At 34.7% G+C, this 25,897-nt stretch overlaps 1 protein-coding gene across 22 annotated transcripts in view; it reads left to right on the top strand.

Moving 5' to 3' along the window:
* Positions 1-25,897, top strand: part of NRXN1 (neurexin 1) — a 731,365-nt gene that overhangs the window by 80,518 nt on the left and 624,950 nt on the right. Inside the window, exon 4 of one of the 22 annotated variants that reach the window (XM_050709929.1) lies at positions 23,292-23,321. The exons of the other annotated variants lie outside the window; for them this stretch is intronic. Coding sequence (XP_050565886.1) covers positions 23,292-23,321 — 30 coding nt within the window. The remainder of the gene's footprint in view (positions 1-23,291; positions 23,322-25,897) is intronic. 22 annotated transcript variants of the gene reach the window in all.

The following is a 25,897-nucleotide window of genomic DNA, read 5'->3' as shown; positions in this document are numbered from 1 at the left end:
TAAGGAGAAGTGTCCTAAAGTACAGGCTGACTTATCTAAAGTTTGTGTCCTGGTTTTGTGAGAGATGTAGAGATGTGGCAGTGATAAAGGAGACTACAGTTATAGAAAGCATTCAGGATGAAATAACAAGCACGTTTTGAGGTATGAATTTTTCTGTTCTCAAAGAATTATAGTCTAAACCACCAGGCACAGAAAACAAAAACAAAAACAAGATGATGGTGTTCAACAGCAGCTCTCTGGAGATAATCTGTCCAGGGTCCATCCACAACTTGATGTAAGTTTTAAATCTGAATAGCACTGATTTCAGCAAGTCTCTGCTATCAGCTGATCACTTTACCCTGAGATTTTCCTTGTAAATTAATCACTTTGATTCTGTCTAAGACAAGAATTGAACAAAGGAGTGATGAAGAAAGAACACCAAAGAGAAATGTGGGTTATATTTTAGATTTTTTTACTTTTTTTTTTTTTAATGTGAAAAATACTAGCCGTATTTACTTTCTAACTCCTGCAGGGAACATGTGCATAGGGTCAAGACTTTTCCTGTATAAATAAACATCAGGTTTTGCTATAAGGATACTCATTCACAGACATTACATACATATATTCTTATGATAAGTAGATGGTCATTAAATATAATTAAATCTGTGGTACAGATGACTTATATGGTTCTGTTCATCCTAAGCCTTTGTCACACTGTGTCTACTCTTGATATAAATCAGAAAGTAATGTAAAGTGGTATAAATCAGTAGTACTTTGCTAACTAGTTAAACTAGAAACAAACTTCCAGGTCCCTTGCTGTCTTGGCTGATTTAGTGTTTCTGAACGTAGAAGGTGCATATGATGCAAGCTTGTGATTGCAATCCTTTAGTGTCTCATTCCTCTTCATATCAGACTCTCTGGAGTGACTGCATACTATCACTAGGTTAATATTTAAAGGGTTATGAGTGTTCTAGACCTGTAAATCTTCTTGTTTAGGAAAAGTTTTAAGCAAGTAGAATAAAAAACGGTCTGCTGATTTCTTTGTCTTATAGAATTGTTTTGTTTGTTGGTTGATCTTTGCTGTGTTTTTCTTAACTGTACCTTTTACCTTTGACTTCCTTATTGCTTATTATGAATACTTTATTCCATAATGGTACGTCTTAGGTGGAGTTACCTTAAAATAACATTTTATAGACATATAAATATAGTCTTTAACTGAACCTTAACATTATCGATCACTTTTGTTATTATTGATTTTTCTTTCTAGTTTGTTCTATACATGGAATACATTATGTAATACGTCCAACATTAATTTTTTTTTTTTGTATAAAAGAATGAAAGCACATAAATACTATGAAAATACATTATGAATGATGGTTAATATCAAAAGCAGATTTTAGCAAAAACAAAAAACAAAAGAAAACAAAAAACACTACAATTATTGTGCAATAGTTAGACATTTTTATCTTTATTGTAAAAGGCTTAACAATTATAGTGATAAGAAATGACCTTGGATATACTAGTTACATTTAACATTTAATGATATGCCATATAACATAATTTAAACACCAGTCACCAGTCATCTAATCATTCTACATTTTTCTTTTCACACTGTACTTTCTTACTAATTTTCTCCCTTTGAAATGGAAATACTGATTACTTTAGTATGTTTTGATAATCACAGTACTTCCTCTGTTTATATGATGATGTATGTTTGTTCAAATGGATGGATGGGGTTTATATGTATATAAACACCATTTACCTATAACCTCTGTATAGGTATACAGGTTATATACCTAAATACCTATATACATCATATCCTCAATGAAAGATAAACGGCCCCATTTTGTTGACTATGTTGTAGTAGCTACACTAATATCCACTACTGAAGCATGTGACCTTGAAACAGCTGTGATAACACACATTTATAACACATGACAATATAACGTAGTAGGAAGGTTTTGGAAAGGTAAGAAGGTACAATAAGGGAGCTTTAGGTTGAATTCTTTCACATCCATTTCAGTCTTTCATTACAATTTCAGTTCCTTAAGAGGTAGCTAATGTCAGTTACAAAAGTGATCACAGGATTCTGAGTGATTATACCACAAAATTATCAAAAAAAAATTAAAAAAAATAAAAAGCTCTACTATGTAATTTGTTAGGAAGTGTGTAAATGTCTGAAGCACCACCCACTTCTTAAATCAATGTAACTTCAGAATGAGGTACCTCAAGGACAGGACAGTGACAGGCCAGGGTCCTGATGTTGATAGAGGAAGGAGAGGAAGGGAGGGGAGGGGAGGGGGGGAGGAGGGGATAGGGGGGAGGGGAGGGGAGGGGAGAGGGAGAGGGAGAGGCAGCCTTTCCAAGCAGACAAGCAGTACAAAATCTAGTCCCATCTCAGTGGATTCACCTGCTGGTTGTCATTTAGTTGCAAATATCTCTTGAGATACTCCAGGTAATTTCCTGACAAAGTTTTTATTAAAGCAGTGTCAATACTAACAAAGGTATCGCTGCCCCTTATAGAAAGGCAGAAATGAAGGTGGAAAGATGTCACTGTGCTGAGGCAGCTGTAAGTACTTAAGAATATATAACTTGATCTATGTACAGAACCAGGTGACATAAAGCAGAACAGAACATAAATCCAGGAACACATGTAGGAGTTTCTCTCACAACTCTAGAGCTATATGAAACCTATTTTACCTGACCCGTTACTGCTTATATATGCTGAGCCTAATACTAGGAAGAGCCACAAACTTAGTGGCATTCATTTAATTTCTGATAAACATTGTATCTGTTCAGATGTAGGTGTTTTTGTTTTGTTTTGTTTTGTTTTCCTGGAAATTACCTACCTGTTTACAAATTCAGCAGTAGAGTTGTTGCAGCTGGGGTGGTGGAAAGACGTGTAAGGCAATGCTTATAAATGGCGTTCACATTTTTTATTAAACAGGTTGAATATGTTACTTAAAACAATTGTTTGAATTCAAAGAAAACCTCGAATTTGTGCCCAAACAAATGTTTTGCCAAAATAAATTTTGTCTGCCTTCTCCAGCTACTGTAGGTGGTCTGATAAAACTGTCATTTCCACATATAGGTCTTACCTCATCTAAAGTTTAGTACCTCCCAGATTTTGTGATGAATAGCAATATAACTAAGATTACGTGGCAACTAATGTAAAATGCTCAATTTCTTTATTTTTTCCCCAAAATGTTCTGTTCTTCTCTTCCTTTACATTTTCTTTTGATGAACAATGAAAGGGTTTTATAATTCAGTTACTAAATGTCAGTTATATAAAAATATAAAGTGACGTGCATTGCTTCCTTTTTCTATTGCAAGTCACTTAAGCTTATACATATTTTTACCTATAGTTTATTTCTATGCAAATAACCTACTTTTGACTATATATTTCTTATTCTATAACTAAACATTTTGTTTAGATTTTCTTCTGTTACTTTAGAGATTATATGTGGTTTTAAATCATATGTGAGCTACTGAGGTCCATAACAAGCTATTAAATGATATCTAGCTGAGCAATAAATGTTTCAAGTGAAAGATTAATACTGCAACTGAAATTTATTGTATTAGATTACAGGCTTTTGACGTGTTGGTATTTGGTATACTTCATATCCATGCTTAAGAAAGACCTCATAATGTCAATATTTATGTCAACTTCCTTGCCAAAAAAGGGACGTTTTGCATTTGCACAAATTATCATACAGTATCTGTAAAAGCAGAGTGACTCTACTGGCTATATAAGAGCAGAATTTTATTGATTATCAATCCCATAATGCAGTTGACAACTAGAAAAATAAGGCAGTGAAAAAATATAATAAGATGAATAAATCTTTGAACAATTGTATTAAAATTATATATTATAGCTAAGCAATTTTTAGAGATCATGGTGTAGTGCTTGTTTCATGCAACACAAACAGCACCTTGTGCCAGCAACCTCCCCTAAAATCATATTAAGTGGAATTCAGTCATTAACTGAATATGTACCACCACTAGTTCACCCTGTTATGATGACTTTCATTTTTGCTCTGTTTGTAAAGAATTTAGACAGTTTTGACTTCTTGTGCTCTCTAAACTTAATAGGATTGTTGAGAAACCTATCCTCACCTGTCTTTCTCTGTGCTGTTCCAAAGTGAGTTGGATAGAGTCATGCATCCTCCAGCCTTCCTTGACCTGAGCCAGCAAGACTCCAGAAGCCATGTAAGAGGCTTGGTACAGCACCGAGCTCTATCATGGCATGTTAGTTTTCTCTTGCTGCTCTGTTGACATGAACTCAGTTGCATGTCTTCTTAAGCGTATCTAGCTTTTTCTTGGATAGAGCAAAACATGGACTGAGGACTTCCTTGACTCTCTGTACTTCTTCACATCATAATACATCCTAGGTGAGGGCAACTTGTTCGAAAAGCTCACTGCTAGATTTGAACTGAGATAATTTAGCGGGTTTACACAGAATCAGGGAATAAACTCCAGTCCTTGGCTATCTACAAATAGCAACTAAACAAAGTAAGCCAAACAGACTCTAATTTCTATTATTTTGGTGAAAACCAAAAAGTAATTGGAGATTGTACGTCTCACCTATAGTAGAAATCTCAATTGAATTTAATCTGATCAGGATCACACTCAGTGGAGTTTCACTAGTTAAGGAGAAAGAGGCCAGAGACCTAAGGAGAAGAATTTTCAAAAATGTCTGTGATTTGTCTACATCTATACTTACTAAATTCAGTAGAAAACTATGACAATCTCTAAAAAAGCTAAATTTAATGAGAATTAAGAAGTTTTAAGAAAAATTCCATAGTTCTGTACTAATATAAGTGAAAATTTGCACTATTCTCTCTAAATGTACATCATAACAATATCTTTCCACCGAGAATGACTCCCCATAAAATAGTTGAAAAAGATATGTAAACAGTCTCATCAGAATTAATTGTTCCTGTGAAGTAACAGTGCTGTGCATAAAACTTTTAACATACTCTTTTAACTCTATGGTACTTTATATTTCCATGACTGTAATAGTATGCCAAGCTACTTAGAAACAAAAGAAAATTTGAATTATCCAGTCTCCTTTAAAATCTTTTAATTAACCAACATAATTTGCACTGATATGCGTCTTTCCTGATACTCCAAACCTTCCATAACCCTGTCACTCTTAATTGCTTGAAGGTAACTTTCTAACTTCACTTCAGGGACCACCCAGAGCAATTAAGTATCAGTAGAACATTGAAACTGTGCAGTGAACTGGGAAATTCAGGAGCACAAAGGAGAAAACTTTCATAGGAATTGAGCCTGGACAGTGGACCATGGAATTTGCTACAAAGTGGCACTTTCATCATTCTTTTAATGATTTTCATGCATACTAACCTGATATCAAAATATCTTTTTCTTTCAGGCATAGGAGGAAAGGAAAGCAATTAAATCTCTTTATTGGAATCATTTACTCTACTGAAGGAAGTAACATCAGCTATATTTATTTGTTTGCTGTTGATACCCACACTAATTTTATGATGACTACACACACACACATCATTTAAAGTCTGCTTTTGTAACTTGTTAATGTGATTTAGAGATTCCAGTACATCTTGTTGCCTGCTTAAAGTGGACCTTTATTACTAAGAAAGGGAAATGTCTGGACTGATTCATTGGTACCTCCTAAAGCTGTAGAGAGGCAACCTCAGATAACTGTGATGTTGGCATTACAGAATTGACTTGACTAGGCTCTTTATATTGGTACTGGGGATGGGGGTGAGGTGTGATTTGGGACAGAAAAGGAATGGTGAGGAAATAAAATCTGCTGGGTCTAAATCCTTTCATCTGTCTTTATGTATTTAGACAGAGAATAGGCTATTGAGAAAGCAAAATTTAGCATTAAGTGAGTATAGGCCAGTTAATTTTTACTGTAATTACCCATACTTACCAAGTTTGGCCTGTGTTTAATACCACAAGCTATTGTTAGCCCATTTTCAGAAGGAGTATACACCCAAAGGGAAGGAGATTAAATTTCCTCCTTTGACCATTAATGTGCTTCTGAATTGGAACTGGAAACCCTAGCAGAATGATTTCTGACAGGCTATACGGGTAATTATATAAGCCCACTCTCACTCGATAGCAACACCTTTCTAGGATTAAAAATTAGAAATAATTTGCCTGATTTCCCTGTTCAATGACCCTGAATATCTGTATTAGGAAGAACTTGGATTATATCGCAAAGGTGCCAGAGAAGCACTTTCCCTCTCAAAAGGGCATCGCAGACATTTTTCTAGTAATACGAGCAGCTGGTCCTTTGGTATTTTCAGTTAATGACTCTGCTTAAGAACTTGGTCTTATGAGGTATTACACTTAGTGTTTGCACAAGTCCTTAAGGAATCTTCAGAAAATCACCAAGCTCAGTTACAGGCAAATCACCTTTGAAAACTAATTTTGCAAGCACATGAGATACAATTTTCTTAAATGACTATCCGTGTGATTTTACTATTGAACCTGTGCAAAACAACGTGTAAGTTAAATTTAGAGCCAAATGCCTTTTTGGCAACGCTGTTTTCACTGTGAAAAGATGTGTAATTTAAATGGATGTATGATATTATTAGTATTAACTGTGGCTACTGACTAGTCATATAGTTTTCTAGTAGAGTTATTTAGGAGTTATTATGTTGACCTGTAACACTGGTGAATATTTACATCACCACAAGGATGATGTGAGAGGTCACAAAATTCTTACTCTATTTTAATTTTAATCTACGTATCTGAACATCCCCAGATCACTGTGGTACAGGTGTTGGACAAGTTATGTTCTCATTTCACCTGAATACTTGTGCAGACTATAAATTTTGGAGGTACCTGAAGGTGCTTACATCATTATGAACCTTCAAACACAGCTGTGTCTGTTTTAGTCATGAACTGATTTTTGTGTGTGTGACTTTTGGCACTGTAGTCCTCTGCAATAAATTATTCAGATAAGGATCCTGTCCATTCTTGTAACAGTATAAGGTCTGGAAGAAAACTTAGACCTCATAAAAAACATATAAAAGTATCTAAGTGCAGGATTGGAGCAACAAAGGTAATCTTGGAAACTCATAATTTATGACTTTTGTACTACATATTTTTCTGTATAGGAGATACACATTCATGTATATCCATACATCATATATTAGACTAAGAAAAAGATCTATGGCGAGTCTATATTCTGAACATTAACGTAGAGCCACCTGAGCCCCACTGTTAGTCTACTGCTACATATCCCCTCAGAGCAAAGAAAGGAGCTGTTTAGACAACTGTGAAGAATTCCTCTATTCCTACTGAAAATATTAAGAAGCACAGAATACGTAGAGTAAAACACCAATTCTAAAAGGACAGATTCCTCTACAATTTTTAATGGCATATACACATTCAACATACACACGTGTCTGCATTCAGAATATATGTGCAAATGCAGATAAATAAAAGTGCCCTGAAACCATTCAGTTTTGCTATGCTTCATACGTTACCTCTCAGAAATGCCAGTATCTCAAGTTTTCAATAATGAAAATATATAATAAAAATGACTGCCATGTCTGCATCCATAAATCACTATTATGTGTCATTTATTTTCTCTTCCAGGAGAACACATGCATTTGATTTTTATTCATTGTTCTAAACTAGATGAGAGACTTGTACCTTGCATTGTTCCTGAAATGGATAGTCCTGTTAAAGAAACAGGTTTTCAAAAGTTCTGTTCTTATTGAGCTGTTATGGAAGTAATACAAAAGTGTAATTAATATTTTTCTTTTCAGAACACCTACAATATTTGTATAAGCTCTGTATCTTTTAATAAGTACATATAACTCTCAAAAAATGTACACATATCTAGGTCATGTTAATTACCCACCTTGGGAGGCAAGAATGTGCCTATACTTCTCTACCTAGTTGGTGTACTCTTGAGACCAAAGTCGGAAGAGCAGGCTTTAGAAAAACTAAAAATACACTTCCTAGGATCTTAGTCACTAAACTGCTTAAAAAGAAGGTCTCTCATGTTGACAGCCTGTAATTTGTATTATGCAGGAAATAAGACTAGATAATCAAAAACAACCCTTCTGGCCTTGAAGCCTATGAATCACATATAATGGAGAAATTACTGTGGTAATGTAAGAAAATTGTCAGACTTCAAAACCAGCAGACTCAGTTTTATTTTACTAGGAATAATTTTATCATATTTCTTACATAGATGAAATTATGCATCACCGAGTCCCCCAAAACACCAAATCAAGCCGTAACATTCCTTATGGACTAACTGGAACAAACATGCAAAGCATTCTCTTAAGTCGGAACCTAAAATGAAAACTGAAACATTCATAGAGGAACCTCCAACATGAATGAAAGTATGCATCAAAAGTCATCGATCTTTCTCAAAGTTCTGTCTAGTTCTTCCACAAATAAATTCAACATTTTGGTGTAATCAACATTTTGCTCTTTTCAGTAACTTACCTTGAATGCTACGTGTAATCTAAATTTCAAGAAAATTATGTCATTCAACATTTTCATTTTACACAGAGTCACATAACACATTTAAATAGTGTATGGCAGTCTTCCAGAAATGAGGTTACCGTGTTACACAGTGCTTGCTATGCCAGCTAAAGCTGGGCGAAACATTTCTGTCAATTATTTGTGTGCCCACATCAGTGCAGCAAAACTGGAGCTGTTTATTTTGTTCTATGATAAAGGGAAAAATGCCTATGCAAAGCTGACAAATTAAACGAGGAACAGAAATTGTGATCTAATCCATAAAATCAAAAAAAAAAAAACAAAACAGAGGCTAAAGCAGTCCATAAGAATGCTATGAGTTAGGCAGAAGAAACATACCAGCTTCTTAGGACACAGGGATTTAATTTAAAGACTGAACCCAGTCTTCTAATATTTAGTTTCTCTTTGAACCTCACAATTCAATTGTATATTCACTGTGAGTTAAATAGTCTTGTTAGTTGCAGTATGCTCACACAAAAGGAGAGGATGGAATTATAGGCTGTTTTAGTGAAGGACTTATTATTCTACATCAGAATGATCTTTATTCATGAAGACTTCAAATACTTCATTAATCTTCAGCTTTACTGTTGCCAGGAAAAGATCCAGCTATTTGCTAAAATTAAAGAAGACAAATGGGAGTTTGCAGTTTCTCCATGAACACATGAAAAAAGCAGGGTTTATTTAATTCAGTAAAGTTAGAATATTTCTAGTCAAAACTTTTCCCTGATAATACATGTCAACCATCAGAAAGAAGGAGGAATGCTGATTGCCAAGATACACATCATTACTAATGTCCAGTTTCACACCTTGTAGGTCAGCGGACATTGGGTTTTTAACATCCTGTTATTGATTAACAATTTATTAATATAATGGGTGAAATATATTGACAGACAGCTGAGTGTGTGCCACTGGGAAGAATACAGTAGCTTTATCACTTGGACAAAAACAAAACAAAACAAACCCTATCTGCTACAAGTTTTTTATTTTATTCTCTAATTATTCAATATATAATATGGAAGCAGCTCTGTGTGTAGTAAATAGGAGGCCTTCTCTTCACCACATCTATCTTCATCTTTTAATCCACCTCTGGCCCTCCTAATGAAGCTGGAACTTATCCATCAGTACACTTTCTCTTTGGGAAAAGCCATAAGCAAGTGGGAAACAGGACACTCAGTCTACTCTCTTAAAAAAATCCTGAACACAATTTTTTCACATCTATGGAATGTGTTCAAACTGTACCAGTGCCACCCAGATGACAGATTTCAAATATATGTCCATAGTTCCTACTGGGCTGCTGTACGGCGAGTGTGCCAACTTCGGATGCTCTGTGAGCAGCTTTCTGCTTGGGTTCAATGTCATCTTTCCCAACTTGCAGCATCTGTTATTTTCAGATAATTAATTTAGTAGAATTGTTTCAGAATCGGGCATATTGAAATGTCACTACAGGGACGCTATCATATTTTTGAAAGCTGAGATACAGAAATTGGCAGCAAATACAAACAAACAAAAACCTTCTAGCAGCTACAATTAGATCATTCTATTATTTACATTGGCTAGTAATATTCACCTTCATATAAATGAATGCATGGGAAGAAAAAAAATCAACCTGTTTTCCTTCATATTTGCAATATATGATATATATATATAGGTTTATTTTATCTTTTGTTGCCTCTGTTTTCTCAAAGTCTCTGTTTAGCAGGAGAATGGATGAATCCCTCTTCTAAGCCCTGATATATTCATGGTTGCAGAACATCTGCCATTGTGCTGAGGGACAGAGAGAAACCTAACTCGCAGTTGAAGCATAAACTTTACACTTTGAAGTACGGTTTTCAATGACTGTTTTGCTCTTATTGCATCTACTGACGTTCAGCAGGTGTTTGTTTATCAGTGAAGAGTGGTCAGGACTATTGCCATGGCTAGACATGTTGTTCATGCTGAAAAAAAGTTTTCCTGTACACTAGAATCTCTGTGACTTTGATTCAAAAGCAAGATGCCTTTATTTTTAGGAGCTCTGAGTGGAGCCCCTTGGAGTACTTATTTGAGCTTATTGAAGGGGTTTTGTCTGTAAATAGGCATTCAGAAGAAATACAGATACATGGTAGTGCCAATGAACGTGGTTTTGGAAGAGAATTTTTATCAGTAGTAACACAGAAAAGAAAGAAGAGAAAACTTTGAACCATGTTGCAGGGTAAATTACATCGTGTATCCATACCTAGATTAGCATTTCTATTCTGCATTTTAGTTTTCTTTATGGTTATGTTTGGGCTGTTTTTCCTTTTGCCTTGTTTTGTGTTTCTTTTTTTTTTTTCTTTCTTTTTTTTTCTTTTTTTTTTTTTCTTTTTTTCCAAAGTGAGTAATGATCGGGGTTTCTATGGTCTAAGAACAAAACCACTGCCTGTGTGGAGACAAACAAAACATTAATTGGATTACAGGGGCACTTAATTATCATTCACTGAAAGTATTTAGTTATTCTATGATCAAGACAACAGTGTGAGTATGGACTGAAAGGAAGTCTTTTTTTGTTTTTTCCTTATCCTAAGTAAAAACCTCAGGGAATATGAGAAGGGTGAGTAAAGCTGACAAACTTCACTAAAGCTTGATGAATTTCTCATTCCTGTTTCCTGAAGGACAGGGTATTTCATTGTTGTATGACAACGTATCTTTCTTTTCTGAAGTACTTTGCTGATTAAATGCATGTGGCGTGATGCAAGATGCTTGTGCTGTGAGAGGACAGAGAAGTTTGGCACAAGGTAGTAAGGGGAGCACTTCCTGGGTTACTTGACCAAAACTTTCCCCTGAAAAGCTAAGAAATTAAGTGCAAAATTATACAGGGAAATTTAGTAGCCCAATATAAATATGTTAGAAAATAAATATGTTAGAAACAAAATATGTGTCTAGACGGATTTGAAAACTGCTTGTGTCTGTAAAGTCTCTGTGATGCCATGAAGAGCTACAGAAATACACACCTAAAAGTTGTATTATTCCATTATTTTCTCCTACTGCCTTCCCTCAAATAAGAGAAATGTGGGGTAGCTGCACCAAAAGCTTTAAAAACCCGTAGTTCTTCTTCTTTTTCATTTTTTTTCTTTTATTTTTTTTTCTTCCCAAGTTATCTTTTATTTTCTGTTAGGACTGACAAGTCTTTAATAAAACCAACCAACCATCCACTTTGTTAAAGGATGAAAAGTTCAGAAGTAACAGAGAGGGAACTGGGAAGAGCTGTCAGTATGGGAGTGGACCACAATTTAGAAGTGCAAAACCTGGACCCGGCAATCCTTCAGTATCCCAGTATCCTTGCTTGGGTTCGGAACATAACGAAAACTGCTGGAGAGACATGGAAGATCTGCCTAGTGCAAGCTACCTACTTCTTCATTTAATCTTTTAAAAGAAGAACACTGCTTATGCATATTGGTCACTTTTGATATATGATCAGAGTTTAACAATGCTTTATTTTTGTCAAGACATTTCAACTCCAATGCTTTTATATCTTCAATTCATAACTGACTTGATAACAAAACTATTTATATTAATTTCATAACAATACTTTTGGGGGAGTGGAAGGGGGTTCCTTCAGTCATCCTCTTCCCCTCATTGCTCCATTTTAACTCTGAAATATTTCTGAAACTAATACTAAATATATAGGCTTGATAGCATCATCACCGGTATATCAGCAAAGAATCTTTTCAAATATAATGAATTAAACAGAACTGTCTATACTTTATCATGCATGCTTTCAGACCAGTTGAGAAGAAGGATATTTTGAAGTAGGTCTACATCTAGACAGAAAGGCTAATGAAGACAAAAATCCAAGACATCCAAGTCTTAAGCAGAGGCCTATAGTATTGGCCTAACAAGATTAGGTCCATGGGCAAGATTAAGTAGCGGAGTGTACTCATGCCATCCAGGAGTTGACAGTAGTAGTAAAAGAGATAAAAAGCATAAAAAGTCATAAGAGAAGAGAAAAAATTTGCTATGTCTGACTCTACAAGCTAGAAAGGGATGAGGTTAAACTGTTTTTGACTTCCTTCCTTTAAACAGAGCTTCTGTCCATTTCCACCAAAAATTTCATGAGGTTTTGTATAGCTTAACCTTAAATAAAGGAAAATAGTCAAAATAAAATCTGACTCTCCAAAACATAATCATTAGATACGTATTCAGATAGCTTTCTAAAAGTATGAAGGTACCTACGTCTAACATGTGGGGTTAGGTATCTGGTTACGTCTATATGTCTATACCTAAACCACAGTATTAAAAGCATAAAGACCTTGAGGGGCACAAATGCTTCAAATCTCAATATTTTCATAATGGTGGAAAAGAATAGAATGTAGAAGAAAAAGGGAATGGGTAGAGGATATGTTATGCCATAAAATAATGTGTTTTAATTTAATGTCCAAGCATTTATATTCCCCCTAAATAAAGGCATTGAATTTTTATGTCCAAACATGGATAATGCCAAACAAACAAACAAAAACAACTCTTGATATTTGTTGTGGTTTAGCCCGGCTGGCAGCCAAACACCACACAGCCGTTCGCTCACCCTCCCCCCTCCCTCTCCGGGATGGGGGAGAGAAACGGGAAAGTGAAGCCTGTGAGTTGAGATAAGGACAGTTTATTAAGACAGGGAAAATAATAACAATAATAATAATAATAATAATAATAGTAATAATGTGTACAAAGTGATGCACAATGCAATTGCTCACCACCCGTTGACCGATGCCCAGCCTATCCCCGAGCAGCCGGCCCCCCCACCCCGGCTAGCCACCCCTATATATTGTTCAGCATGACGTCAGATGGTATGGAATACCCCTTTGGCCAGTTTGGGTCAGCTGTCCTGGGTCTGTCCCCTCCCAGCTCCTGCTGCACCCCCAGCCTGCTCGCTAGCAGGACAGAGCGAGAAGCTGAAAAGTCCTTGGCTTGGTGTAAGCATTGCTCTACAACAATTAAAACATCAGCATGTTATCAGCGCTCTTCTCATCCTAATCCAAAACATAGCACCCTGCCAGCTACTAGGAGGAAAATTAACTCTGTCCTACCTGAAACCAGGACAATATTTTACGTCTAAAAACTTTATGAGGAATTGGTATATAAATGTACAAATGTTACTTACAGGCATTAAAATGTCTACTGATCTGAAACAGAAGTAGTACTATTTCAGAACTACTTTTTGTATAAATCCAGGAGTGATGGCTAAAGTGACTCTAGAACACAATACAGCATACTGAATGTGTTTAAAATTTATCAGCAAGCTCTCTTTAGTTATCAAGCTGGAGAACAGTTATCCTATTCATTATTGACATCTCCCAGAATTCTTTCAATGGTTTTGTGCAAATAGCTTGTCAGCCTTTTGGCAAATAGGGGTGATTTTCAGTAACATTTTTTAAATTCTTCAAATTGAATTATACATCCAAAGGCAGCCAGACTTTCTTACCATTACTTTTAAAGAAAAAAAAATCCTTTAGTAGTAAAGGCTTTACAAGGTGGACCTAAGCATTGCAATACTAGTAGAGATCTAACAACTACTAAAGAGACTGTACCAGCAAGAATTTACAATGCTTGGCTTAGCATGCAGGGTTGTTCTACAATACGTGTGAAAATACTAAGTGCCTTTGTGTGCTGGGAGAATGTTAGTGCTGGAAATTCCTGTATCTGTGAAGAAGTTGATGAGCAAAGGTCTAAACTGTGGTTATTACAACCTAGGTTGTGAATATGCAAAGATCTAAATTTTGGCATTGAACACAAAAATGCTAAGAAAGTACGGCTGTGGCCATAGTCCTGAGTGTGCTTTGTTAGCTTTTGTTTGTTCTCTTTGAATTCAAATCTGTTAAAACATTTTATTTCAAAGTAGCTTAAAAATGCGCCTATAATTTTAATGGCACTTAGTTATGGACTATTAACCTGAATTTTAGAAACACATTTAAATGTGATATATATTATGATTTGATTAGTATATAAATAGTGGAGAAGGTCTTTATTAGGGCTCTGACCTCTCGTTACTCATCTGCTGAGAGTCTGGAAAGAATTCCTAAAACAATGAAGATAACAGCAATATGTGAAATATTTACATCATGGCTAAAAGCAAAGCTGGGAATAACACTGGGCAGTAGTATGAAGCCTTGAGCAGAGTCACTGCCAGGTTGACCCACCACAGACAGCAGAACCACCAGAGTGACTGTATAATCTTGCATACTCAATCTTTTATTGTGACTGAGACACATTCAGAAAAGATTTAAGGTTTGGATCAGCCAAGATTATGTGGGGTGTAAAATTACTTCCCTTCCAGTACTCAGAAGTTCAGGACTCGTCTGCTATTATAAAACCAATAAAAGTGTGAAAATTGAAGTTTGCTGAATAAGGTGCTATACAGTGCATTTAGTCTGGCATATCATATTGTAAACAAAAATTTGAGGTTTTGCTTTAGCTGTCAAATGTAGCCTTCTGCAAGTGGAGAAAGGTGAGCTGCTAGAATTACAGATCAGCTTGTAATGACTTAATGATACTTTCCTGAAGAAAATCCTGTTAGTAAAGAGGATTGGGGGAAAATGTCTTAAAAATCTACTGATGATTTGCATATGGATTATATTATCAAATGGCAGCTAATATATATATATTTAATACTGTAATTCCACCTCTTATTATTAAACTATTTATGTCATCTAGTTTTGAAAGAAAAAAGCACACACTGCTGTGAGCTGATGGTCAATAAGTGGTTATAATTCATTAGCTGTTATATATCGAAATAGAGACAGAAGAAAAGCCAGTATTGTTTTCATTATTTTATGTCTTTTTACTCTGGTAGAAGTGCAGGCAAAGATATGTCAAGCAGTAAGTCCATTGTGGTCAAGAGTTGAAAGAGGCTATCAAAGGTAGACCAGTAATTTCGAGAAGTATCTTTCTTCTAAGCAGACATTTTCAACTGGCAGAAGTTCCCGAAGAGTGTTGTTGCTACCTCTGTGATGAAGTTTTGGTAGAGCTGCTGCTGGGACGCCAATACATGAAACTCAGTACCCTTGCACCAGGATTTTTTTTTTGTATGCCATCTCTTGGGAATAACAACTGTTTGCTCTAAATTTATAAGGGAGGAGATCAGGGATGGCTGTGGTATTGTTTATTATAAAAGGATTGGATATAATTGTATAAAAGCCAATCTTGTGCCATGAAACCAGATATTATGTCAGCTACTAATCTGCTCATGTGGTAAACTGTGAGTGCTGTGTTTAACACTGAATTACTTGTAAAAAAGTAAGAAAAAAAAAGCACCTGCTCTCCTTCTTCCAGTCCACAAATATTATTGGCAAGCTCATATGGTAGAAATCTGTTTTGTGTTCAGAGTGATGGTAATGAAAAGGGTCATCAATATAGATAATATTAGCATTGATTTAATATATATATATATATTTTTTTTCATTTGCAGTATTGCTTTGCCATGACCTTGTTTTATCATGCATTGCTCTTCTCCACTGCTGAGATATGAAAATATATGTCCTTCAATATAAGCCTTGAAATAGCCAATAGCTGCTAAAGGAATAGTTTTAGCTTAGGGCTAAGACTGTAAGACTTTGGGCTCTGGTACGTTATGTCATGAAAGAATACATTAAGCTGTGGGGTAATCTAGAAAAATGTGTAGTTTTTAAATGTTTGTTATAAATTGATTTATCATTATCTATGTAATGAAGTGGAAATTGAATAGTATAAAACTCAGTCACTAATTTTTTGTTTACATAAATGCCTTTTTAGTGGAATTATTTCAGGAAATAAGTTCCTTTTTGAAATGAATAAATTTATATTTACAGTCAGATTACTTTTTTTATAAGTGACACATAGCAACCTTTATTTACAGAAAAGAAAGTCTCAGACTACGACCTCGGTATATTTGCATCCTGAACACTTCAAAATGTACACAACAGATATATCAGAACATTAAATATACTGAAATTTTATTTCTGAGCTTTATGGAGTAGTCTTAACTCTACTTTAAATGAATAATCTTTCTGTAATCTTATTTATTGGTTAAATACTCTAAAGCAATATCCTAGCCTTACTAAAGTCCATGGCAAAACTCCTATTAATTAAAATGAGGTTTGTTGTTCACTGTTATTATTTTTAATGTTATGGATTATATGGATTTAAAAACCACGTATATTATAAATTTTCTCTTTATTTTTTCATATGTGAAGTATATAACAAGAAAATTGCTGTTTAGCAGTTACAGTATTTGCAAAAGCATACACAAACTGCCCTAGTGACAAAAACACAGTAGGTCACAAATTTACATTAGAGAAAGTAGATGATTTTGTGGAATTATTAAGTTCAGCAAGTTATATAAATTATTTCTTAATCAAAGACACTAAGAAGTTATTGTTAATTACTCTATTCAAATCAGAATGCAGATAAAGATACAATATTATATTACTTAAAATACGGCTTTAATATTGACAATACAGAGATGAAATTGCTTTTAGAGCTGGGAATATGTTCTTGTTAAGATGAAGTTGCTCAGAGTTAGCTGACTCTTGGTTCTGGTTATCTATTATTCTTTTCCTGAAAGCAGTTGCAGTCAACCAAGAAGGGCTCTGGTGTATGATGCAAGGAAAAACATAGGTGTGCTAAGCAAGTTTTCAATGTTCCAGTTTTGGTTGCTATAAACTAAAAAGCTTTAACTATGACTTTTCATCCGAATAACTTGTATTCTTTAAAAAAAAAAAAAAAAATTATTCTTTAAAGAGATGATTTCAAGAAGAAGAAATATGTTATTTATAAGATGTCTGAGCAGTTTAATATTATAATATGGGAATAATGAAATGAGTTTTAGGTCTTGCAACCCAAAGCCAAGTTACTATATTTGATGTTTTCATCTTTCCCATTTAGATTTTCTATGGAGAAGGAACAGCAAAATTTTGATAAATGTGGGTGGATCTTGGTTCACAATTCACATCTGCTTCAACATGAAATGTTAGCAGTGGCATTAGGCACATGTGAGCAGTAATAAGGCTTTCAAGATATTTTCTATGAAAGGAGGGAAAGCTACAGTTGTAGTTTACAGACTTTTTGTATTGTTCTTTAATTTGTGTGTGATTTTTTTTTTCAATGCTGATTGAGACTTTTAACACTGAGATCTTAGCTACATATTTACAAAACCCCGTGTTTATGTGAACAATTAGAAGGCAAGCAGGGGTGAATCTAAGAGCAAGACAGCTAACAGGTATATTTTATGGAACATTGTACTGTTTCATGAACTCTATCAAGAGATAATTCAACGCTAGTTGAATTTAGAGTCACCTCAAAGGTACTTATGACAAATTATGTGAAGATGAATGTCCCATTACTGCATCCAGGGATTCATGTGAAGAAGTGCTTCTTCAGAGAGGCCTTTCTCTGTTGTACTGTAATGTAAAGTGGTGCCAGGAAGCCTATATGTCTTCTGGAATAAGTGTCAGGAGACTGGCTACAACAGTACTTTTTTTAAATTGTTATTATTTTTTATTATTATTTTTTTGGTCATCAAAATCCTTTGAAAGGGTACAGCAAAGCTGAAAAATTGCTATCTTTTGCTTACAACGCATTTCTCTCTGGTTGTTGGGTTTGTTGTTGTGTGTTTGTTTGTTCGTTTGTTTTCTGCCTAATTGTTGTGGTTTAGCACGGCTGGCAGCCAAACACCACACAGCCGTTCGCTCACCCTCCCCCCTCCCTCTCCGGGATGGGGGAGAGAAACGGGAAAGTGAAGCCTGTGAGTTGAGATAACGACAGTTTATTAAGACAGGAAAAATAATAACAATAATAATAATAATAATAATAATAATAGTAATAATGTGTACAAAATAAGTGATGCACAATGCAATTGCTCACCACCCGTTGACCGATGCCCAGCCTATCCCCGAGCAGCCGGCCCCCCCACCCCGGCTAGCCACCCCTATATATTGTTCAGCATGACGTCAGATGGTATGGAATACCCCTTTGGCCAGTTTGGGTCAGCTGTCCTGGGTCTGTCCCCTCCCAGCTCCTGCTGCACCCCCAGCCTGCTCGCTAGCAGGACAGAGCGAGAAGCTGAAAAGTCCTTGGCTTGGTGTAAGCATTGCTCTACAACAATTAAAACATCAGCATGTTATCAGCGCTCTTCTCATCCTAATCCAAAACATAACACCCTGCCAGCTACTAGGAGGAAAATTAACTCTGTCCTACCTGAAACCAGGACACTAATGAAGTCACTTGGAATTCAAAAGTGCTTAGATGAGGAGATGGATCTGCAGATAATTTTGACTTTCTGTCCTTATTAAGATCATATGCTATATTTATTATGAAAGTACACCTGTACCTTTCATAGTCTACTTATTATCAAAACTTCAGTTCTATTTGAACAGGTTATTTCTGAAGAATGTAAATTCTATTGCTGACATTACAAAGACATTTGCTCAAGATACATGCCTAATAGTCATACTGACCTAGGAAAAAAACTTTGAAATCAAGCCACATCAGGTTGTATAATTCTATTATTGAATCCATGCCTGAGTTACACTTATACCCCGATATGAGGAGAAAAAAAATATATATAAAAATGTTCTTTTTATGGTGCAGTTTCATGAAGTTACTTGTGGACTTTGCTTACATTCACTAAGCCAGTATTGTGCATGTTCTGAAATCCTAAAGGTCATTTAAATCATTTAAAATACCTTTGTCTAGACTTAAACAAATTGAAAGGAGGAAAAAAAAAAAAAAGGTATTAGGAAAATAAGAACCTCAACATAGTATTTTGAAAGTTTGTGATTTGTTGGAATTTGCATAGTTTCATTTCATTCCTGGACATTTTGTTTTGTATGCTTTTTCAAAATAAGAAATGACATTTGAGGAAAAAAAAAAGAGACATCAGCCTCTGTACAAAAAATCTATTACAGGTTTTTTTTTTTTTTTTTTTTTCTCCATGTGTGGTTCATAGAGATGGAAAAAAAGTTATTGATGCAAGCAAGAGATCAATAGGAAGAGTCATTCACAATTAGACATTCGGTAGAAAATAACATGAATGAAATTAATCTGGAGCACTTGAGGCAGTTTGCCTGGTAACCTTGCTCTCAAACATGTTTTAAGTTTAATAAATTACATTTATGTGGAAAAAAGGGAGTCTTGAGAATTATTAAAGACATGCTCTCTAGGTTGCACTGTAATTCCGTTTGTAATCAATTATTAGTATAGCTTTTATGCTTTCAGATTATAGGGGTTTATTTCAAAAGGCAATGGTCATACTGCTTTTATTAGTTTTACTTCTAAAGGTCATGTCATAGTTGTCAAAAATTAGCACTGATCTTAAGATTAATATATTAAAAATGCATTTAAAATACAATGTGGGGAAAGCTGATATTGTTGCTTTCCCTATGGTAATTTAAGGTTGGGAAGTTTTACTGATTAAACCCTTCATTTTAATTTTAAACATTTGCATTTAAAAGGTAACTTCTTTGACTGGTAATAAATGAGGCATTGGTTATATTTAATAACTCCTATGCATTGTGGTGTCACAGCAGACCCAAAAGATAGCACATACTGTCACATTTGGGATGATAGATTTTATAAAACTGCATTGCATAAAGATGAACTCTTTTGTGTTACCTTGCAAAGTTGCCATGGTGATAGAGCACTGCTTCATGGGAATTTCACTTTTCTGGTAATGTTAGATACTGAACACAAAGCTGCTTCTTTCGATAGTTCTTAAATCTCACTTTTAATATGATATCGATTTGCAAAAACTTACGATTCATCTTTTGTATCTCTCTTTTCTCAGAAATACCTTCTTTGGTGCTGTCAAAGCTAAAGCACTAAACATGTTAACTTACCAGATGCTGAACACAGTAGGCAGTCTAAGCATTATTTTACTTTATGGTCTATGCCACTGGTCAATTTAGGATATGTTTTGCAAGTCTGTACTTTCTCAAAGAAAGATTTCAGGTATTTGTAGCCTATGGAAATATTTTTATGATGGGAAGTCATCAAAATCAATATGTTGCAGAGGGATAAATACTGTATATTCTTTTTTATGATTTTTTTTTAACAAAATCAATTTAAATATTAAATGTATGGAAAATAGTTACAGCTTTGTTTTTATTTCTACAGAGAAAAACCACAATTTTGGTGGAGTTATCACTTATTTCTCTGTAATATGTGATGTATTTTTATTATCCTGTATAAATGAGAAATCAAAGGGGAACTTCAGTTGATTCTGACATTTTTAAGCCAGTCATTTTCTTCATCTTTACAAATAAAACTGACTGACATGGAAACCCTTACTCTTTGCCATAAGCATGCATTTCTGAATGCTTGGCTGTAGATGAATCAGCCAGGACTATAATATATAGAGGATACATCCAACTCCTGGACATATGGCAGAAAGTATATACGGGAATGTAAATCATACCATTTGGTATCCAGTCGGAGCTATCTAGCTATGCTAATGAAATTCATGCAACAGGAATATTTTTTGGGAGGAAGGATCTCTTGCTGTTTTCAAATGAAAACAGCTAAAATAATATGCTTTCCTGAGGAAAGTGCTGGAAATTATTCTACATGTTCTTTTGCCCCATTCATATTGAATGCTCGCCCAGCGTGCTGCTATGTTTGTTCAGAGTAGCTAGTAGAGAGACTGGCAAACATTTCACAAATGACTGAGCCAACTGAGAGCGGGTGTTGGAGGATGTGAGAGCCTCTTCCTACATTCCTCTGTGTGGGTAAAGACGGCAACGTGTGTAGAGTGATAATTAAACAGACTTTCCTTCTGTTCCTGTCTCCCATTTGAAGTTATCTTGGAACAGAAAGATCGAAATGGCCAGAAAAGGGATGTCTGGGGAGGAATTCAATGAAATGAGGGAAGATTTTTTCTTCTACTTTACTAGCAAAGATTTAAGCAAATAGATCACAGAAAAATCTATTCCTTCAAAAATTAATGTTTAAATTTCTTTGAAGATGTGTCTTTGTGCTAGGAAAATCCTTTGCTGTATGTATATTTACATACTCTCCTCCTTTTGCTAAAATACGTGCTGATAAGATTTACGTGGATCTGACCCTTTTTCTTGCTGTCCTTCTCCCTAAAATGAAATAGCTTTTCAAATGTTTGCATCGTGATGCTTACTTAAAGAGTTAAAAGCTACTCAGCAGGCAGCATGCTTGATATTCATATTTTGTAAATAAAGACTAAGAACTTCATAAAATATCTCTTTGCAAGGTGTGGGGTTTTTTATTTTGTTTTGTCTTGTGAAGTGATACTAGATGTCAGAATGTGCTGTGGTCTCATCAGAGTTTCAACTTATTTTCCTGTTCCCTAAATAGTAGGAGATTTTCTTACTAATTTTCTAAAAAGCAAATTTAAACTAAAATATCAAAAGTGAGTATGTTCTTATGGAAGCTGTTAAACTAAACTAGCATTACTTCTGTTTTCATATGTAGTAAGTAATAACAACAGGCTTCAACATTTTGCTCCAAAGCATTACTATATTTGAGAATGCAGTATGATTTCAGTATAACTTCTATAAAATTCATAATTGGTAATAGAGTTCATTGCTATACTTAAAACTCATCTTCATTATTGACATTGCTGCTAGAGGGGAAGGGAAAAGCTGGTGAAGAAAACTTTGAAAAGGTCTAACACTCATATTGCTGTGTTTAGTCTAAATGATGGCGATAATTCCTCATTTTATGCAAATATTCAGCTATATATAGACCCTCATGTTCCAAAACACCTGTTGATTAAGAGAGGAGTTTGTCCTGGCAATCTGCTAAAACATTGATACCAGATCTCTCTCCCTCAGAGATGAAACATTCCCCTGATTAATATCTTCAACATATGGAATGTATATGACATTTTATCTTGGATCCAAGGTTATTTTGCCAAATGCTGCCCCCAGCCACATACATAAAAGGTAGTTCCCAGTAGTTCCCAATTGTGGCAAGTGCAAGGGACTTTTTTTTTTTTTTTTTTTTTTTTTCCTATTTGGCCCGTGCCACCCACTTTGGTGATCCTACTGCAGTCAGATCCTGAGCTTCCTTCATCTTCACAATATATAGGCCACCCATCAGCAGCAGAAAATCTGTTGCTATTGGCAATTCAGTTCTGTCTGATGAGTATATAGGTAAATGTACAATACCGCAAGCCAGAGAGAGAAGACACAATTTTTTTTTTTTTTTTAAATCAGCAGTTCCTTACTCTCATAAAATATTCCTAACCTAATTTTTTAACAGCAGCATTTTTTTCCATATAAATGAGTAGTAGAAAAATCCCTCTCACTGCAGTTACAAGCTATACCCAGGAATCGTGCAATACTATCACTGTAAATAAAATACAATTAAATAGTATGCAAAAGTTTAAATGCCCCAGTAAAATATTACACACTGAAGTGTGTACATGAGTTCTCACCCTTTTGTCTCCATCCCTGTAATAAGGATGTCATTCTTTTCAAAAATAATGATTTCACCCCATGACTGATAAGCTGCATACCAATTTTACTCCAAAGTTTTACAATAAGCGAGTCTTTCAGTTTGCACATGCTGACAGGAGTCTTGTGACAGGAATGTAGTGGGATACTGGTAGATACCTCTTACAGGTAGCACTAAGTTGCAGGGCTTTTTCATTGCACTTTAAGAACTCTGTGCTATTGATGCATTTATTTTTTTTTTTAATATGACTTACTAATGGACCTTAAGAAACCTACACAAGCACTCCCATGGCTGAAGAAGAAAAAAAGATGAGAATAAAAAAATCAGATTTAGATTTCTCTGTAAATTAATGTTTTCTTCAAGTATGTTTCTGAGCATGGCTTAGAAAGTAATCCATCACCTCACAGGAGAGACAAAATTTGTCTCCTCTTTCTCATGTAAACTTAAAATTACATCTGAACAGTGCAGTTGAGTCAGAAGGGAGCTGACTTTTAAAGTTGTTTCAGACACGATTATTTTATGAAACTTTTTGTAGCTGTTGTGTTTTGACTTTGATCTGAAGTGAGAAGTTTGACATAGTGAGTTTATGAATTGCTCTGAAAAGTGATTGTATTAAAAAATTAGAAAAGCCAATGAAAACAGTAGGGTTTATTTTTTGTTTTTACTGGTAATGGATGCTTATATACTGTGATGCAAAAAGGAATAAAAAATAATAGCCGTTTAAACATAGGATCATCTTCAATTGTTGTTGAAAAAACTTCTACAGACAGATTTTTATGTCAGTGTTTTGGGTTGAATTTTCAAAAACCTATGTTACTTGTAGGATAATAACTGCAGCTTCACCAACATACAATGTCTAAGGATCTGATCTTATTTTCCCCTGCTTGCATTTCTATTCCATATCGATAACACTTAGACTAAGGTTGATCTGTCTCAACTTCTACTGTATATTGAATTATAAGAACATTTTTTGTTATTTATTTAAATGTATCATTTATAGTGAAGGTAAGAACTTCACACAAGCACTCTCATCGCAGAAGTTCATGTAGACAAGAATAAATACACATCTTTGGCTTCTGTATACTTTCATATTTTTTTTCTGCTTAGCTTGCTCTGGTTCATGAAGATTTGAACAAAGATGAATGCTTCAGGTATGTTAGAGAGGACCCTGAAAACTGTACCATCTTGCTCCAGTGAGCTTTAGATTAGGTAGGTTCTTTAAGTGCTGACATGTCTTTGGACTTCATGAGAAGTAGGCCAAGGAGACCAGCTGAAATAGTTCTGCTGGTTCTTTAATGAGTAATGTACTTAGTAAAGTAATGTAGAATCAGCATATTGTAGGCCCAAAACAGAGCAACAAAATTTAAAATCTTTAAATTTGCTCTATGTCTTTCTGATCAAAATATAATTTCCACTCCACAGGGAATTCTGGTTTTCAAAACCTTTTTTCATCTCTTGGAAACTGGGATTTAAGAATTTCCTGTGACCCATTCTGTTAATGTTGGCCATTACCGAAATAGTGTTGATGTGAGATTCATTGAATCCTAATCAAAAAAGGATATAAATCTGGATGCAATCTGCAGTGTTCTTGAGCATGTATCTTCACAAGCACCACATGGTTAATTTTGACTATCATATCTGCCACAGGGACTTACCTCATCACATTGCATTTTAGAATTGGCTTCTACATTTGTAAAATGTACCCTGGGCAAAGAAAGCTGCTAGTATACTAGGAAATGCAGTACAATATTACATATGCTAGACATTTTTTAACAGAATATTGACAGTACTTTCTTGAAGACTCTGATTAATGGATTGAAATTTAAAATTAAGTCAAGCAAGCTGTGGCCTAGAACAAGTCACCTAAGTATCCATTATGGCTAGGTAACAGAAGGAGTCCTGAGAAGTCATTTAGAGTATGTAAAACTAACTCATGAATCTTCATGGTTTTTTTTAGATCATGAAACTCAATATGCGGTAGGAAATGGAGAGTTATATTCTGTTTAACACTGATTCACATTCAAAGGACAATCAAGGGAAAATCAAAGATGGAAGAAAAAGATAAACTGTTTGATTAAGTTAGCCTTCAAGGGAAGGAATGTGGCTTTCTAATCTTGTATCCTTTCCTTCCCCTCGAAAGATGTTTATTTATTTTTGTTATAAGATGATACTTTTGCTGTACTGCTTTGTTGTATTATTTATATTTTTAGTAAATATTGTTATTCTTAATTGTATTAGTATAAATTTAGTTATATTTCATTACTGTTCATAATAGCTGAGAGAATATAAATGTTATAAATTTCTAATCTATCTTTTCATGAATATGGAAAGATGTATGGCTTCCTTTCTACAGTGAAAAAAGTATGTGGACCATTTGACTCCTGTCTGTAAATGTGAGACATATGAGACAGCAGTCATATTTGTGGAGTAATAAATATTCTTTCTTAGCAATAAATGCGTGTGCTGTGGTGTATTTAGGATATCATTAAAGTGAGTTTTTGTTGGTATAACACAATAACAAAAGCAGTAGATTGATGTGACACTGCCTCTCATTTTATGGCAAGCAAGAATTTCCACCTAACTATAACCAATATTCTGTTGCCTTCTGATTGCTTATAGTTGCTGATGCAGTTACATTGAGCTTGTTTTCCGAGAACAGTATGCTCTTTATTTCCCATCTTGGTTGCACTGAAAATCAGAGCAGAGACTTCCTCCCTTCCTCCAAATCAAATTGAACTGAAGCATACAAGGACAAAAAGAAAACAGCAGTCAGTTTTTCAAGATCTTTATGCCCTGAAATAATTAATTGTATGTTTTACTGATATCTAACTACAAAAATAGAAAGTAATACAATGCTATTTTTTTTTTTTGTAGTGCAAAAAATACATTGAGGTCATTACAGATTCTTTCAAGGAAAGGTATATGTTAGTTCTTAACTGTATGGAACATAGTTATGCTGATTTCTTGGCAGATATCTTCATCGATTCCTTTTTTTTTTAAACAAACAAACAAA

Source organism: Cygnus atratus, chromosome 3 (assembly GCF_013377495.2).
Source record: "Cygnus atratus isolate AKBS03 ecotype Queensland, Australia chromosome 3, CAtr_DNAZoo_HiC_assembly, whole genome shotgun sequence".
NCBI classification, from domain to species: Eukaryota; Metazoa; Chordata; class Aves; order Anseriformes; family Anatidae; genus Cygnus; species Cygnus atratus.
Note: the sequence above shows the minus strand (reverse complement) of the source record. Positions and strands in the feature narration are given on the sequence as shown.